Source organism: Balearica regulorum, chromosome 17 (genome assembly GCF_011004875.1).
Source record: "Balearica regulorum gibbericeps isolate bBalReg1 chromosome 17, bBalReg1.pri, whole genome shotgun sequence".
Taxonomy (NCBI): Eukaryota; Metazoa; Chordata; class Aves; order Gruiformes; family Gruidae; genus Balearica; species Balearica regulorum.
This window is the reverse complement of record NC_046200.1, coordinates 13,191,482-13,203,282: the sequence shown is the minus strand read 5'-3', so window position 1 is coordinate 13,203,282 and position 11,801 is coordinate 13,191,482. Positions and strand designations below refer to the sequence as shown.

At 68.5% G+C, this 11,801-nt stretch overlaps 2 protein-coding genes across 7 annotated transcripts; both read right to left on the bottom strand.

The window, feature by feature from the left end:
* Nucleotides 1-963: 963 nt before the first annotated feature.
* On the bottom strand, nt 964-3,402 carry SDSL (serine dehydratase like). 6 transcript variants are annotated; one of them, XM_075769614.1, is made up of 8 exons: nt 3,281-3,402; nt 2,764-2,950; nt 2,633-2,672; nt 2,389-2,528; nt 2,015-2,103; nt 1,680-1,907; nt 1,442-1,566; nt 964-1,358 (listed from the first exon to the last, which is right to left on the bottom strand). In XM_075769614.1, exons 2-8 carry the CDS (start codon nt 2,929-2,931, stop codon nt 1,123-1,125), a joined length of 1,026 nt encoding a protein of 341 aa, XP_075625729.1. In that variant the 5' UTR covers nt 2,932-2,950; nt 3,281-3,402; the 3' UTR covers nt 964-1,122. The 6 variants fall into 6 exon arrangements, with proteins under 6 accessions (XP_075625729.1, XP_075625730.1, XP_075625731.1 ...); XM_075769615.1 differs by having other exon boundaries at nt 964-1,293; XM_075769616.1 differs by having other exon boundaries at nt 2,764-3,138; nt 3,281-3,400.
* A 2,810-nt stretch (nt 3,403-6,212) lies between these two features.
* On the bottom strand, nt 6,213-10,363 carry PLBD2 (phospholipase B domain containing 2). The gene is made up of 12 exons (XM_075769830.1): nt 10,138-10,363; nt 9,926-10,019; nt 9,675-9,833; nt 9,122-9,222; nt 8,499-8,713; nt 8,324-8,418; nt 8,092-8,252; nt 7,873-7,968; nt 7,474-7,545; nt 7,203-7,355; nt 6,908-7,070; nt 6,213-6,759 (listed from the first exon to the last, which is right to left on the bottom strand). Exons 1-12 carry the CDS (start codon nt 10,344-10,346, stop codon nt 6,592-6,594), a joined length of 1,686 nt encoding a protein of 561 aa, XP_075625945.1. The 5' UTR covers nt 10,347-10,363; the 3' UTR covers nt 6,213-6,591.
* Nucleotides 10,364-11,801: the final 1,438 nt, after the last annotated feature.

Genomic DNA, 11,801 nt, shown 5'->3' with positions numbered 1-11,801 from the left:
GGGGGAGAGAGGAAAAGGGCTGAAGGGGGGGAGGCTGTTTCTGCGGGGTTGGCAGCCGGGTCCCGGGGCAGGCGCCTGGGCAGGGAAAAGGGGTCCTGAGGGATGCCGGGATCCGGGTGCTGAGCTGGTCCTGGGGCTGAGCCCCCGCTGCTCCGAAGGAGGAGGCTGAGAAGGGTTTTGGGGCGGGAAAGGGCTTGTCTCCCTGCCCGACATCACCGGGTGACGCCTGGGGCACGGGCTCAGCGGGGGAACCGGGGAGCAGCGGGGGTCGGGGAGCCCCAGCGGGAGCAAGACCCCACATTGCTGGGGACAGGAGCAAGGAGAGGGAAGTGTCTTTGGGGGGACAGAAAAGCCCCCGAGAGGTGCGATAGCTAAAAGCACTAGAGAGTGGGAATGGGGGAGAGCAGGGAAGCTGGGAGGAAAGGGGCGAATGGGAAAAACAGGGGGATGAGGGAAAAAGGGGGATCACAGGGGCTCTGGGATGGGACACACACACACACACACGTGTGTCAGGGCACCTCGGAGCCCACGGGTGTTAAACGTGGCCAGGGAGCTCCGCCAATAAATCACTGTAACCAGCGGCTCTGCGCGTGTTGTTCTCTTCTGACCGCAGACAGCGCGGCAGGAATGGGAGAAGATTGTAATAATTAATAATCATTAGAATAATAATGCATAAAGACAGTAGCAAAGTAATTAGTCAGAGAGGGAGCGCTTGCTAATTGAGGCGGGGAGCTGCAGTCCAGACAGCCTGGGGAGCAGCAGGGGAGGAGGGGAAGGGGGACGGAGGCTTGGGGGACGTGGAGGAGGATGGCTGGCGCGTCCGAGGGGCAGAGCAGGATGTGCGCGTACCCCAGCCCCGCCATCGCACAGGCAGGGTCCCGGCTCCGTCCCTGCCTGCAGCGTGAGCCCGGGTTTCGTGCGCCCCGCGTGCCTCAGTTTCCCCATCCCTACATGGATGCTGTGTGCTGGGGCAGAGGCTGCAGGAGGAGCCCGGCCCCGCGTCCCCCGGGCAGCGGGGCTTTATTTCAGTTATTTTGGAAGGAAAGCAAGCAGAGGGTGCCGGGGTGGCTGTGTCACGTCCCCCTCCTCAGGGGGGGCATGGCTCCAGCCCCAGCTGGCTCTTCAGGGCCCGCAGCTGGGCCACCTGGATGCTGCTACCCCCGCACACCACCACCACCACGGAGGCGAGCGGGGTCCGCAGCCGCCCCTCACGCTGCAGCCGCTGCAGCCGCCCCATGTAGAGCAGGGCCAGGGCGGCCCCGCACGCCGGCTGCACCAGCATCCTCTCGTCGTCTGCAGGGACGGGAGTGGGGGAGCGCCCTGAGCCACCCCCGCAGAGCCAGGGTCCCCCCAGCACCCTGACTCCGGCGTGGCCCAGGCCAGTCCCAAGACCCGGCGGTGTCCCCGTCACCCCTGCCATGCCCAGCTGGCCCCTGCTCACCCAGGAACTGCTCCACGGCTCGCACGGCCTCCGAGTCCTCCACCACCTGGGAGATGACCTGGCACTCCTGGGCACACTCCAGCGCCCGCGCCGCCACCGTCTTGGCTCCCAGGCACTTGGCCACGCTGGGACAGGAGGGGAGGAAGGCGGTCAGGGTGGTCCCGGGACCCTTCAGCGAGCTGGGCTGAGACCTGCCGACTCGTTGCAGGTATGGCCACTCCAGCAAAGCCCGGCTCACCTGGTGATGTCTGGCAGGGAGACGAGCCGGCCGGCCGTCAGCGCCGCGTGGAAGCTGTGAGCTCCCCAGGTCTCTGCAGCGATGATGGGGATGTCCTGCCAGCCCACCTGGTGCAGGCCGGCCACGACGCCCGCCAGCAGCCCCCCGCCGCCCACCGCCAGCAGGATGGCGTCTGGTTTGGTCTCCAGCGAGTCCTTCAGCTCCCGGACCAGGCTGGCATGACCCTGCCTGCGGGGTTGAGGGGGGGCAAAGGATGCAGCCCAGGGGCACCCCAAGCCAGCCCGGACCTAGGGACGGGGATGGGGGGGCAGGAGCTGAGCCCTGGCAGCACTCACCACACCAGGGGGTGGTCGAAGGGGTGGATGCTGACCCAGCCCTCGGTCTCCGCCAGCTCCAGGGCTCTCCTGTTGGCTTCATCCCACACCTGGGGGGGGCAATGGGGGGGGCTCAGCGGGGCCACATCCAGCCCTTGCGCCCCAGAGATGGGTCCATCGCCACCGTGGGGCTAGGGGACACCAGAAACCCACGCAGGGCACTGGGCTGAGGTGGGGGGTCCCCAGGGTGACCCTGCTGCGATGCCGGGATGCAGGTGATGCAGGAGGGGGATGTTTCAGGATGGGGTTTGCCATGTGCATCCCCGGTATCGCAGAGCAGCCCCTTCTGATCCCCCCCCCCCCACCCCAGTTTTAGGGGGCTGCTGCAGGGGTACCTGGCCGGACACCTCCACCTCCGCCCCCAGCTCCTCCAGCTTGTGCACGGTGACGGGGCCAGTGGTGCTGGGGACCACGACGGTGATCGGCAGCCCCAGCTTCTTGGCCGCGTACGCCGCCGCCAGACCCGCGTTCCCCCCTGCAGAAAGCGGGGGTCAGGCAGGGCTCGACCCCACCTGCACCCCCCACGTTACTCATGAGCATTCCCCCACTCCCCCCCCGCCCCAGCTTGGCCCCAATTACCTGAGGAGCAAATGAAGTGGCGGCAGCCCTCCTTGGCAGCCTGAAAGGCAGGAGGGAAGGAGGGATGGGGATGGCTGCGTGTCCCCCCCCACCGTGCCCCCCGTAAAGGCCCATGCCGTGCCGGCGCTCACCTCCTGGCAGTGGTGGCCGATGCCCCGGATCTTGAAGGAGCCCGTGGGCTGGACGTTCTCCAGCTTCATGTAGACCTTGGTGCCCGCCACCTTGGAGAGGGGCAGGCTCTCCAGGACGGGCGAGATGATGTGGAAAGGCTTCTCGCCCCTGCAGGGCTGCGCTGCCATGGCCCCGGTGATGGACGCTCTGCCAGGGAGAGGAGGGGGACACACCGGCTGCCCCCCACGGGGTCTTTTCCCGTGGCCCTGCTGCCCATCCCAGGCTCGGTACAGGGTGCAGGGGCCCCTCCAGAGGGACGGGGCTGTCCCCCAGTGTCCCCTCCTGGCTCTGGGATGCAGCAGCACCGAGCCCTGGGGCGCAGCAACGGGCCCTCCCTGCCATGGCCCCAAGACGAGCTGGGTCACCCCATCCTCCATCTTCCCGGTCCCCGAGTCCCTGGTGTCCCCGGTGTCCCCCAGTGCCCCCCCCCCATCCTGTCCCCTAGCCGAGCCAGGGCCACCCCACGGTGGGGATTACCCGGTGTCCCGCGGGGTCTCGCTGCGTGTCCCCAGCTCCTCGCCTGCAGCCGTAGCGGAGTTTGGAGGACGGAGGAGGGACAGGTGACGTCGGAGGGACAGGCGACGTCAGAGGGGCTGTGCTGGCGGCAAAAGTCCCCGTGTCCAGGGGTTAAACCCTGCCCTGTCCCGGCTCTTTGCCCAGCGCCAGGCAGGCAGCCAGCCTCGCTGCGCCCCGGCCGGGTTTTTCCGCCCGACCGCAGGGCTGGAGCCGTGCCGAAAGCACCCAGCCACGTCCCGGGCACGCTGCCGGTGCCCCGAGCGGGGACAGCCAGGGCAGCCAAATCCCAGCGGCCTGTGTGTGCGCAGGGATGCGGAGAGGCAGCTCCCAAATGGCTTTGGGGGTCCCTAAGGGTTTGCCCCCGCCAGCCGGGCACAAGCACCGGCTGTTCTGGGGTCCAGCCAGAGATGCGCCCCGGATCTGATGACTTTGCCCACTTGACCCGGACCCCCGGTGTAGCGAGGGCAGCCTGCCCGCCCCAGATCCCTGGCGGGCAGCCGAGACACCCCCATTGCTTCCAAACCAGCCATCGCACCCCTAGGCCTGCCCTGCCAAGCCCCCCCACCCTGCGGCAGCCCCGAGCCCCCCTCCGAGCCGTACGTCCCCAGTGGGGCTCAGTCCCCGGGACGAGCCCCCCCTCAGTTCCCGGCTGGCCAAGCCGGGCACCCCGCAGGCAGGAGGGGTCTGGGTGGGGGGCTCGGTCCCCGCACAGCTTGCGCAGGTGCCCCGTGAGCATCCCTTGGCGGTGGGGCTGCCCGGAGGGACCCAGCCAGAGCCCGGCCAAGGCCTGAGCTCCAGCAGCACCCAGGGGTCCCCAGGCAAAGCAGGCAGAGCCCCCTGCTCCGTTCCTTCAGGACAGCCTGGGACCCCTTCTTGTCACCCCAGCACTACTGACACCCCCCTCAGGGTAAGGGTCCCCCCAGCCCGTGCCCTACCTTTGCACAGAGGGGCTGGCTCTGTCCCCAGCGGGCAAGGAGGAGGAGGAGGGTGGGATCTGGAGGAAGGTCCGACCCTGGCTCCGCTCCTTGCCCACAGAGGATTTCTTATCCCTCCAGCCAGAGGCACCTGAAAGCAGAGGCCGCTTTGGCACAAGGTTAGTCCCGTCCTGCCTGGTGGCTCCATGGGGGTCCCAAGGGGGGGGCCACTGCACACAAGCTGGCACATGCACGACACAGCCAAATGGGGTGCACTGGGGACCCCTCCAACTCCTTCCAGCTCTGCCCCACTGCCAGGTGGACAGCAGTGAAGTAGACCCTGGAATACAGGATTTCCGCCCCCTGACCCGAACGGTGCTGCAAAGCCCCCCTGAGAGCACCCTTGGTGACAGGCACCGAGCGGGGAGTGGGCTCCAGGGCAGCCCCGTCCCCGATGGAACTGGCCTTTCGTGGCAAGGAATTAACTAACCTACCTGGTGCTGACACCATCATTAGGCTTCAGAGTGAACAGCACACAGCACAGGCAGGGTCAGCACAGAGGCACAGCGCTGCCTGCAGAGACAACAGGTGCTCTGCACTGAGCCACACCGCTTTTGGGACGTCACGGACTGGAAATGTGGGGGATGATGAGGATTTCTTGAACGGGGGCACCAAGTCAGGGGGAGGCACACAAGCTCCAGCTCCCCTGGGGACCCATGGATGGACCCCCCCCGTCCCACAGCGGGCAGAGGGGCTGCAAGTGCTTCCCTGGGGACGGGTCAGTGATGGGCCCTGGGGACAGACACTAGGGAAAAGGGGCAAGGAGTGTCCCCCCTCACTCACAGGGAGGAGGCTGGGGACCCCCCTGGCGAGGACACCACGTTGCAGCTCAGCCCTGAGGTGCTCGAGGGTCCCTTCCCCCCCGTACCCCCTTCCCCATCCCCCCTTTGGCTCCATCCCTGCCCCGGGAAGGCGATGCCAGGCTGTCAGGGGGTCACGTCCCCTGGCCAGGGTCCCTGGGTGACACGGCCTGAGCCAGGGGCCGCTGCAGCTGCGGCGGTGTTTAACCACTTCTGGCTGGTTTTCTACTTTTAAGAAAATTAAAAAAGGGAGGGAAGCAGCAACGCAGCCACCGCTGCATTTCCAGCGTGCCCCGTCCTCGGCACCGATGCGCCCATCCCTCCTCACTGCCGCATCGCTCGGTGGCAGTGACCTCCTCCCACCCAGGGAAACTGAGGCACAGACCCCCGCCCCAAGCAGCACCCCCTGCCCCGGGAGCCCCCGCACCATGGGGACACCAGGGGACACACTGCCACCCCCCCACCTTACCTGCAACCCCCCCACCCCCCAGGTTTTGGACACCCTGCCCTCTCCAGGGCACCCATCCCAGTTTTTGGGGTGCCGGCACCCCAACAGCCCAGACCTGCTGCAACCAGGCCCTGTGCAGCCCCCGGGGAGCTGCAGGGGCCCCAGCGGCCCCCCAGCCCTGGTGGGAACCTGGCACCTTCAAAGCGCTGCCGAGCGCCAGCTCATTAATCCCTCAGTAATGACCTCGTTATTCCTAACGAGGCGGAGCGGATCAAGGGAGCTGCGGTAAGAGGATTTTGCAACGGGGGTTTCGGGGCTGAGGGGGGGGCACACAGGTGGCAGAGGAGGGGAAGACAAAAGGGACGAGGATGGTCACCCTGTTTTGGGGAGCGAGTGGTGGGACCCCCCCGCCCCCCTCCAGCCCACACCCCGGGCTGCCCCGTTTCAGCAGCGCTGCCCCACACCGGGTACCCAGCCTGATGCGGCAGCAAAGAAACTTCAACAGCCTGCACCCCAAAAGAGCCCGGCCTGGCTGGCAGCACACCCTCCCACAGCGAAGAAGCAGGGAGCACCCCATTAATTCCAGGGGAGAAGAGTGCTGCGTGAGCCCAACCCTTATATAAGACACCAGAGAATCTCGGCAGAGCGCAAAGCGTAGCCACCACCACCGCTGCACGCAGGCTGCTTTATTTGTCACAGCCAAACCAGGTCACTCCCCTCCTCTCTGCCCCACGGGCGAGCCCCAGCCTCCCAGGACCCCCCCTTTTTTTTTGGGAAGAGCCCCCCCAAAACCGGGTGTCAGCGCTCAGAGAAACGTCCCGGGGCCGGGCCCCTTGTGCAGCCAAACCGGCACCGCGGGGGTGCGGCAGCGAGAGGCAGAAGCAGAAAGAGCCGGGGGGTACAGGGGACCCCCCCCTGCCCCCAAAGCCAGTCCCCTGGGGATAGGGGACAGCCGGTAACTTTACACCCCCCCGCAGAAGGGGTCCGTCCCCCCCCACGCGGGACAGACGCCCACGGATGGACGGACGGGTTCGGCCCGGCAGCGCCCGCTCAGTCCCAGCGGACCTTGATGGGGGGGAAGGTCCAGAGGTCGGGGTGGCCCATGTGCAGCAGGGTGCTGCAGGGGGACGCGCTCCAGCGGAAGGGGGGCACGTCGTCCCAGGCGGGACCGCTGGCGGCCACCAGCCCGAAGGTGGGGGCCATGCCCGAGGAGGTCACCTGGTGCCGGGGAGGGAGCGGGGAGAGAAAAAACCAGGGGTGCAAGTCAACACAGGCAGCCCGGGGGGAGTTGTCGGAGCGGGGTGCACCCCAAAGAGGGGACCTCCAGCTCCCGCAGCCCCCCCCGGGGCCGCCCCAGCTCCCCCACCTTCATGTCTGTGCCGCCGTGGCAGCGCTGGCGCAGGGCGGGGAAGGGGTAGGTGCCGTTGGGGGGGTTGAGGTCGGAGCGGGCGGAGATGGCGTTCTCCGCGTTCTGGGGGGGGTCGCAGCCCCTGCAGCGCGACAGCGGGTCCCGCAGGTAGTTGTTGGACCTGCAAAGCGGCCAAGAGAGAGTCATGGTGAAATTCATAAACCTGTAAGGATGAAAAAATCACCCCCAAAGGTTGCAAATCCCTCCGGAGGGTGTGGGGGACACCCAGGTTTGGGGGGTCCCCAGGACCCACCTCATCAGGCGGACCATGGAGTCCAGGTCACGGACCAGCGTCTGGTTCCGGCGGAAGATCTGGGCGCGCGGGTTCTTGTCGTAGGTGAACCAGTCGCCGTACTTCTTCACCAGCTCCGGGATCCCGCTGGCATTGAAGATCTCCTCGAAGTACCTGGGGTGGGGGGGTGAACCCAGCAAGTCAGCACCCAACGGCAGGGGGCAAGGCCAGCGTCGGCCGCCCCCCCTGCGTGGGGCATCGGTGGGGTGGGATGAGGCCGGCGGGAGCTCACGGCAGGTTGTAGCTGGCCCAGTAGCCCTGTTGGTACAGCAGCTCCGTCCGATCGGCCACCACCACCAAGCCCCTGTGCCGGGGAAAAGAGCATCGGTGAGAGCAGAAATCGAGCGGGGACACGTGCTGGGAAGGGGGAAGCCACGGTGGGGGTCCCTGCCGCTGGGTTCCCACCCTAGCCCGGGGTGCCAGGCGCCCATCCCCTGCAGACGCACATCCCTAGAGAGCCTTCAGCCGCAGGCCGGCAGCACAGGCAGCTGCCTGCACTTGCGCCCCCCCCCCCCCAACTCCCACCCATTGGGCCGGGGCGGATGGGACCCTCAGGGCTTTCCCAAACGGAAACAGTTCGGCCGTGGCTCAGCGCAGGAGCCGGCACTCGGGGAGGAACGGGGGCACTCACGGGATCTGCTCCAGCACGGTCAGCACGCCCTGCGCTGGGCTCGCCTTCCCCGGCGTGAAGACGTTGTAGTCCACCACCATCCACTGGTTGTTGTACCTGGCACAGAACGGGGAAAGCATCCCTCCGGCAGCCAGCCTCTCCCTGGGGACATCCCTGCTGCCGGAGGGAGCATCCCTCCGCCCGATCCCACCTTCCCGTGCCCCATCCCGCCCTCCTCACGTGCCGCTGTTGAACCGCCGGAAGACGGCGGCCCACTCAGGACCGCTGCGGGCCAGGCGGTTGGCCACGATGTTCCTCAGCCACTCCAGGACGCTGCCCCGCGGGTCCAGGTACTTCCACCGCTCCGGGTTGTTGTTCCCGATGGTGGTTTCCAACGCCACCTGCGGGGAGGGGAGCGATGGGGAGGGCGGCGGGGCCGGGGAGGGGTCCCCAAGGAGCAGACCCCACTCACCAACCCGCTGCTGAGGATGTAGAAGTCATCTCCGGAGAAGATGGTGCCGGGGTAGGAGGAAAACACCTGGACGCTGCCGGGGATCTGAGAATTGCCTGGAGGGGGGGATGCAAAAGCAGGGGAGCATCAGAGCGGGGGTGTCAGGTGCAGCCCCCCCCCAGCCCAGCCCACGCACCGCCGGCCGAGGCACGGAAGGGCAGCGTGTACTTCTTCATGATGCGCAGCATGGACTGGTAGGAGGTCCAGGTGTCGTGGGCGACCAGGAGATCCCGATGATCCGGCAGCAGCTTGAGGAGGGCAGAGCAGGAGCCTGAGCCCAGGACACGGCGCGGGGAGGAGCGGTTCAGGGCAGACTCCAGGTCCTCTAGGTCACCCCCCAACTGCAGCAAGCTGGGGGGAAGCGAGACACGGGGTATCAGGCAGGGGACTGAGCTGCCGAGGAGCTGAGCTGGCTCAGAGCTCTGTCCGTCTGTCCAGGCCAGAGCGTGTTTCTCCATCCCACCCCGGTGCAGGCACCAGTGCCAGCAGCACCCTGGCAGCCTGAGCGGGGCGGGAAGGGTGAGCACAGCATTGGGGAAACTGAGGCAGGGGGCTGCAGCGGGCCTGGGGGGAACCCACCACCCAGCCCACGGTGCTGGGGAGGAGGAGAACCTGCCTTGGCTCCATCCTGCCCAGCAGCTGAGGACAAGAGAAGGTGGGTGAGGGGGACTGCGAGCAGAATTGGGTGTCCCTGGACAGCCAGGAATCGTCCCCACGCCCCCCCCCAGCAGCACCCCAACCCTCTGAGAAGGAGCTTACAGGAACCCGAAGGGCGCCAGAGTGACCCTGCCCCGGGGGAAGTCCAGGCGCCCGTTGTAGCTGTCCTCCAGCCCCTTCAGCTGCAGCAGGGCCAGGCGCACCTGCGGGAACAGGGGACAGAGCTGGCACCCGGCTCCTGCGGGGAGGAGGGCCAAGGGGTTTTGGGGTTACGGGCTCCCCACGCTTCCCCCCAGGGACGCAGCAGGTCGGGTGGGTCCTGGCACTGCTGCAGAGGCAGGAGGAGGCGCAGGGGGAAGCGCTGCTGTCAGCAGGGCCGTGACTCAGCACCGGTGGCTGGGGGAGGGAGGGTGCTGAGCCACCCCCTGCGCACCCCAACAGCGGCACGTGAGGCTGCGGCGGGGGGAAAGTCACGAGTCATTTCTGCTCGCCCAGGGGAGGAGGATCCACGGTGGCCACGTCCCCACCATCCCGCCTGGAGCCCGGCCGGGACCCCGGGCACCCCTCGCTGCCCTGCCTCTCCTCTTGATTAAAGCCCCAATTAGCCCAGGGGGGTGTAGGGGGTTCACGCTGGGTGGGGGTACCCCATCCTCACCTGGTGCCAGTACTCGGGGTCCTCCCCCTTCCCCATCTGCTCCTCCATCCAGCCCAGGTTGGCCTCCAGGTAGCTCCGCAGCTTCTCGCAGTACTCGCTCTCGTACTTGAAGGGGCCGCAGTAGCCCACCATGGTGTTCATCCAGTGCATGTACATCAGCTGGGGGACACGGCGGCGGGGTCACTCGGGGGACACGGGAGGGACCGCGTCACGCCCCGTGGGACCCCGGTTTTCGAAGGGTCGCCCCTTACCTGCTCGGAGACGGCGGCCTCGGCGAGCCCAGCGGCGTAGGCCTGCAGGCTGTCGTTGTACGAGGCATTGGTGGTCACCTCCAGGAAAGCCCAGCTGGGGGGACACGGGTGGGACACGGACACCGGTGGGACGAGGCACCCCACCCCACCCCCGCCGCCCCATCCCCGCTCGGCTCCGTGTGAGCCCCCGGCCCGGCCCGGCCCGGCCCTACCCGACGCTGGGGATACGGTCGTCAAGGCTGGCCCAGGCGACGGCGGCGGAGTGACGGCCGGGCAGGACGCGGAGCCGTGCCGAGCCGGGCTCCAGCAGCACGGAGACGTTGCGGGGCGGCGGGGCGGCGGCGGGGGCTGCCCCGGGCAGGGTGGCGGCCAGCAGGGTCCCCAGCACGGCCCCCAGCACGGCCCCCAGCAGGGCCGCCATGGCGGGGACGGCGGCGGCGGCGGCGGGGCCCGGGGCGGGGCCAAAGGCGGGGCCCGGGGCGGGGATTTGGGGGGGCCCCCGCAGCCCGCTGCACGGACACCCCCTCGTCCCCCCACCCCCCCGTTCTAACCGCCCACTCAACCCCCACGCACATATCCAGGCCCCTCCCATGCCCTCATCTTCCCCCCTTGCCCCCCCCCCAGTGCACCCAGCCCCCCAGCCCCGCGCCCACGCGAGATGCGCGCAGGTTCACGCCGCCCCCCCCCCCCCAGCCCCGGCCGTGCCCCACCATCGGGGAGCACGCGTGGGCGGCCCCTTCGCCGTGGGGAACCCGGCCCTCGGCCTGTCCCCCGTGGGGGCCAACCCCAAGCCGGTGCGGCCCACGGGGAGCGGCTCTGTGAGAGCCTGACAGCGGGGGGGGGCTGGACCCCACGGGGGTTTCGGGCCGGGGGTGACACGCGAGGTGTTGGTGCCCGGCCCACGGGCCCTGGCGCCGCCGCAGCCCCGGCCTTGTGCAATCCCTGCCGGCGCCTGTTTACCGCCCTCCCCGCTCCTCCGGCGGGCAAAGTCCCCTGAGGTGCGGGGTGTCCCGGCGGGACAGGGGCAGAGGGCTCAGAGCCCCCCACCCGTGGTGGTGAAAACACCACGGGATGCACAAAGCCCCCATCGCCTGGCCCTGTATAGCCCCCTCGGCTTGGTTTTACTCTGAGCACCCCCGCAGCCGCCTGCCTGAGGCCCAACACACTCATGCCACGCCACGGCAGAGCGCCAGGTAGCACTGCGGGGGGACGGAGCTTTACCCCAAAGCTCCGGAGCCCACGGTGACCCGGGACGCCCAGCGAGCCCTGGGGGGGGCTCGGGGGCCGGGACCCACCGGGGTGGGGGTGCTGCTGGGGCCCCATGCCGGGGCGCATCCCCGTGCCCAGCGGGTAGGGACCGGTAATGCCCTTTATTGGATCAGCCACGGAGCCGGAAAAGGTGGCACACGGCTGAGCTATTCTGGGCAGGGCAGCACCCCGATGCACGGGCACGTGGCATGGCCCAGCACGCCCCACCAGCTCCCATCCGCTCCCAGTTCCAGCGCTGCCCAGTGCTCCAACGCTCGGTGCTGTACGAGACCGCGCCGGCCACCCGGACCCGGCCACGCACCGAGACGTGGGCACGCAAACCAAAGCGGGGGCGCGGCGTGCCCCCCCGCCTGCGTGGGCAGGGACCCCGAGCCACGCGGCAAGCATCAACATTTGGCCTAAACCCAGGAAACCCAGCTGAGCAGAAAGCAGCTCTGTCCCTGGGGGCTCTGCCCCACGCCCCAGGCAGGGCCAGGGCTTGCACCCAGTGGGTGTCACTGGCCTTTGGGTGCCAGGCTGGCACCTGGGCTCCTGTCGGAGACCCTCTGAGCTGGGTGCTGGCTTTGGGCCTTTGCTTTGCTTCCTCTCCCCTCTCTGTGGGCGCCCG

What these genes read in the sequence shown, in the direction of transcription:
- PLBD2 (XM_075769830.1), bottom strand. Translation starts at nt 10,346, where the DNA reads ATGGCGGCCCTGCTGGGGGCCGTGCTGGGGGCCGTGCTGGGGACCCTG. An exon ending in CTGGCGCCCTTCGGGTTCCT is followed by an intron (nt 8,714 to 9,121) that starts GTAAGCTCCTTC and finishes GCTTCCCCCCAG; the next exon opens with CTTGCTGCAGTTGGGGGGTG. An exon ending in CTTCCGTGCCTCGGCCGGCG is followed by an intron (nt 8,419 to 8,498) that starts GTGCGTGGGCTG and finishes CCCCCCCTCCAG; the next exon opens with GCAATTCTCAGATCCCCGGC.
- SDSL (XM_075769612.1), bottom strand. Translation starts at nt 3,180, where the DNA reads ATGGAGGATGGGGTGACCCAGCTCGTCTTGGGGCCATGGCAGGGAGGG. An exon ending in TCGGCCACCACTGCCAGGAG is followed by an intron (nt 2,673 to 2,763) that starts GTGAGCGCCGGC and finishes CCTGCCTTTCAG; the next exon opens with GCTGCCAAGGAGGGCTGCCG. An exon ending in TCCCTGCCAGACATCACCAG is followed by an intron (nt 1,567 to 1,679) that starts GTGAGCCGGGCT and finishes CTCCTGTCCCAG; the next exon opens with CGTGGCCAAGTGCCTGGGAG.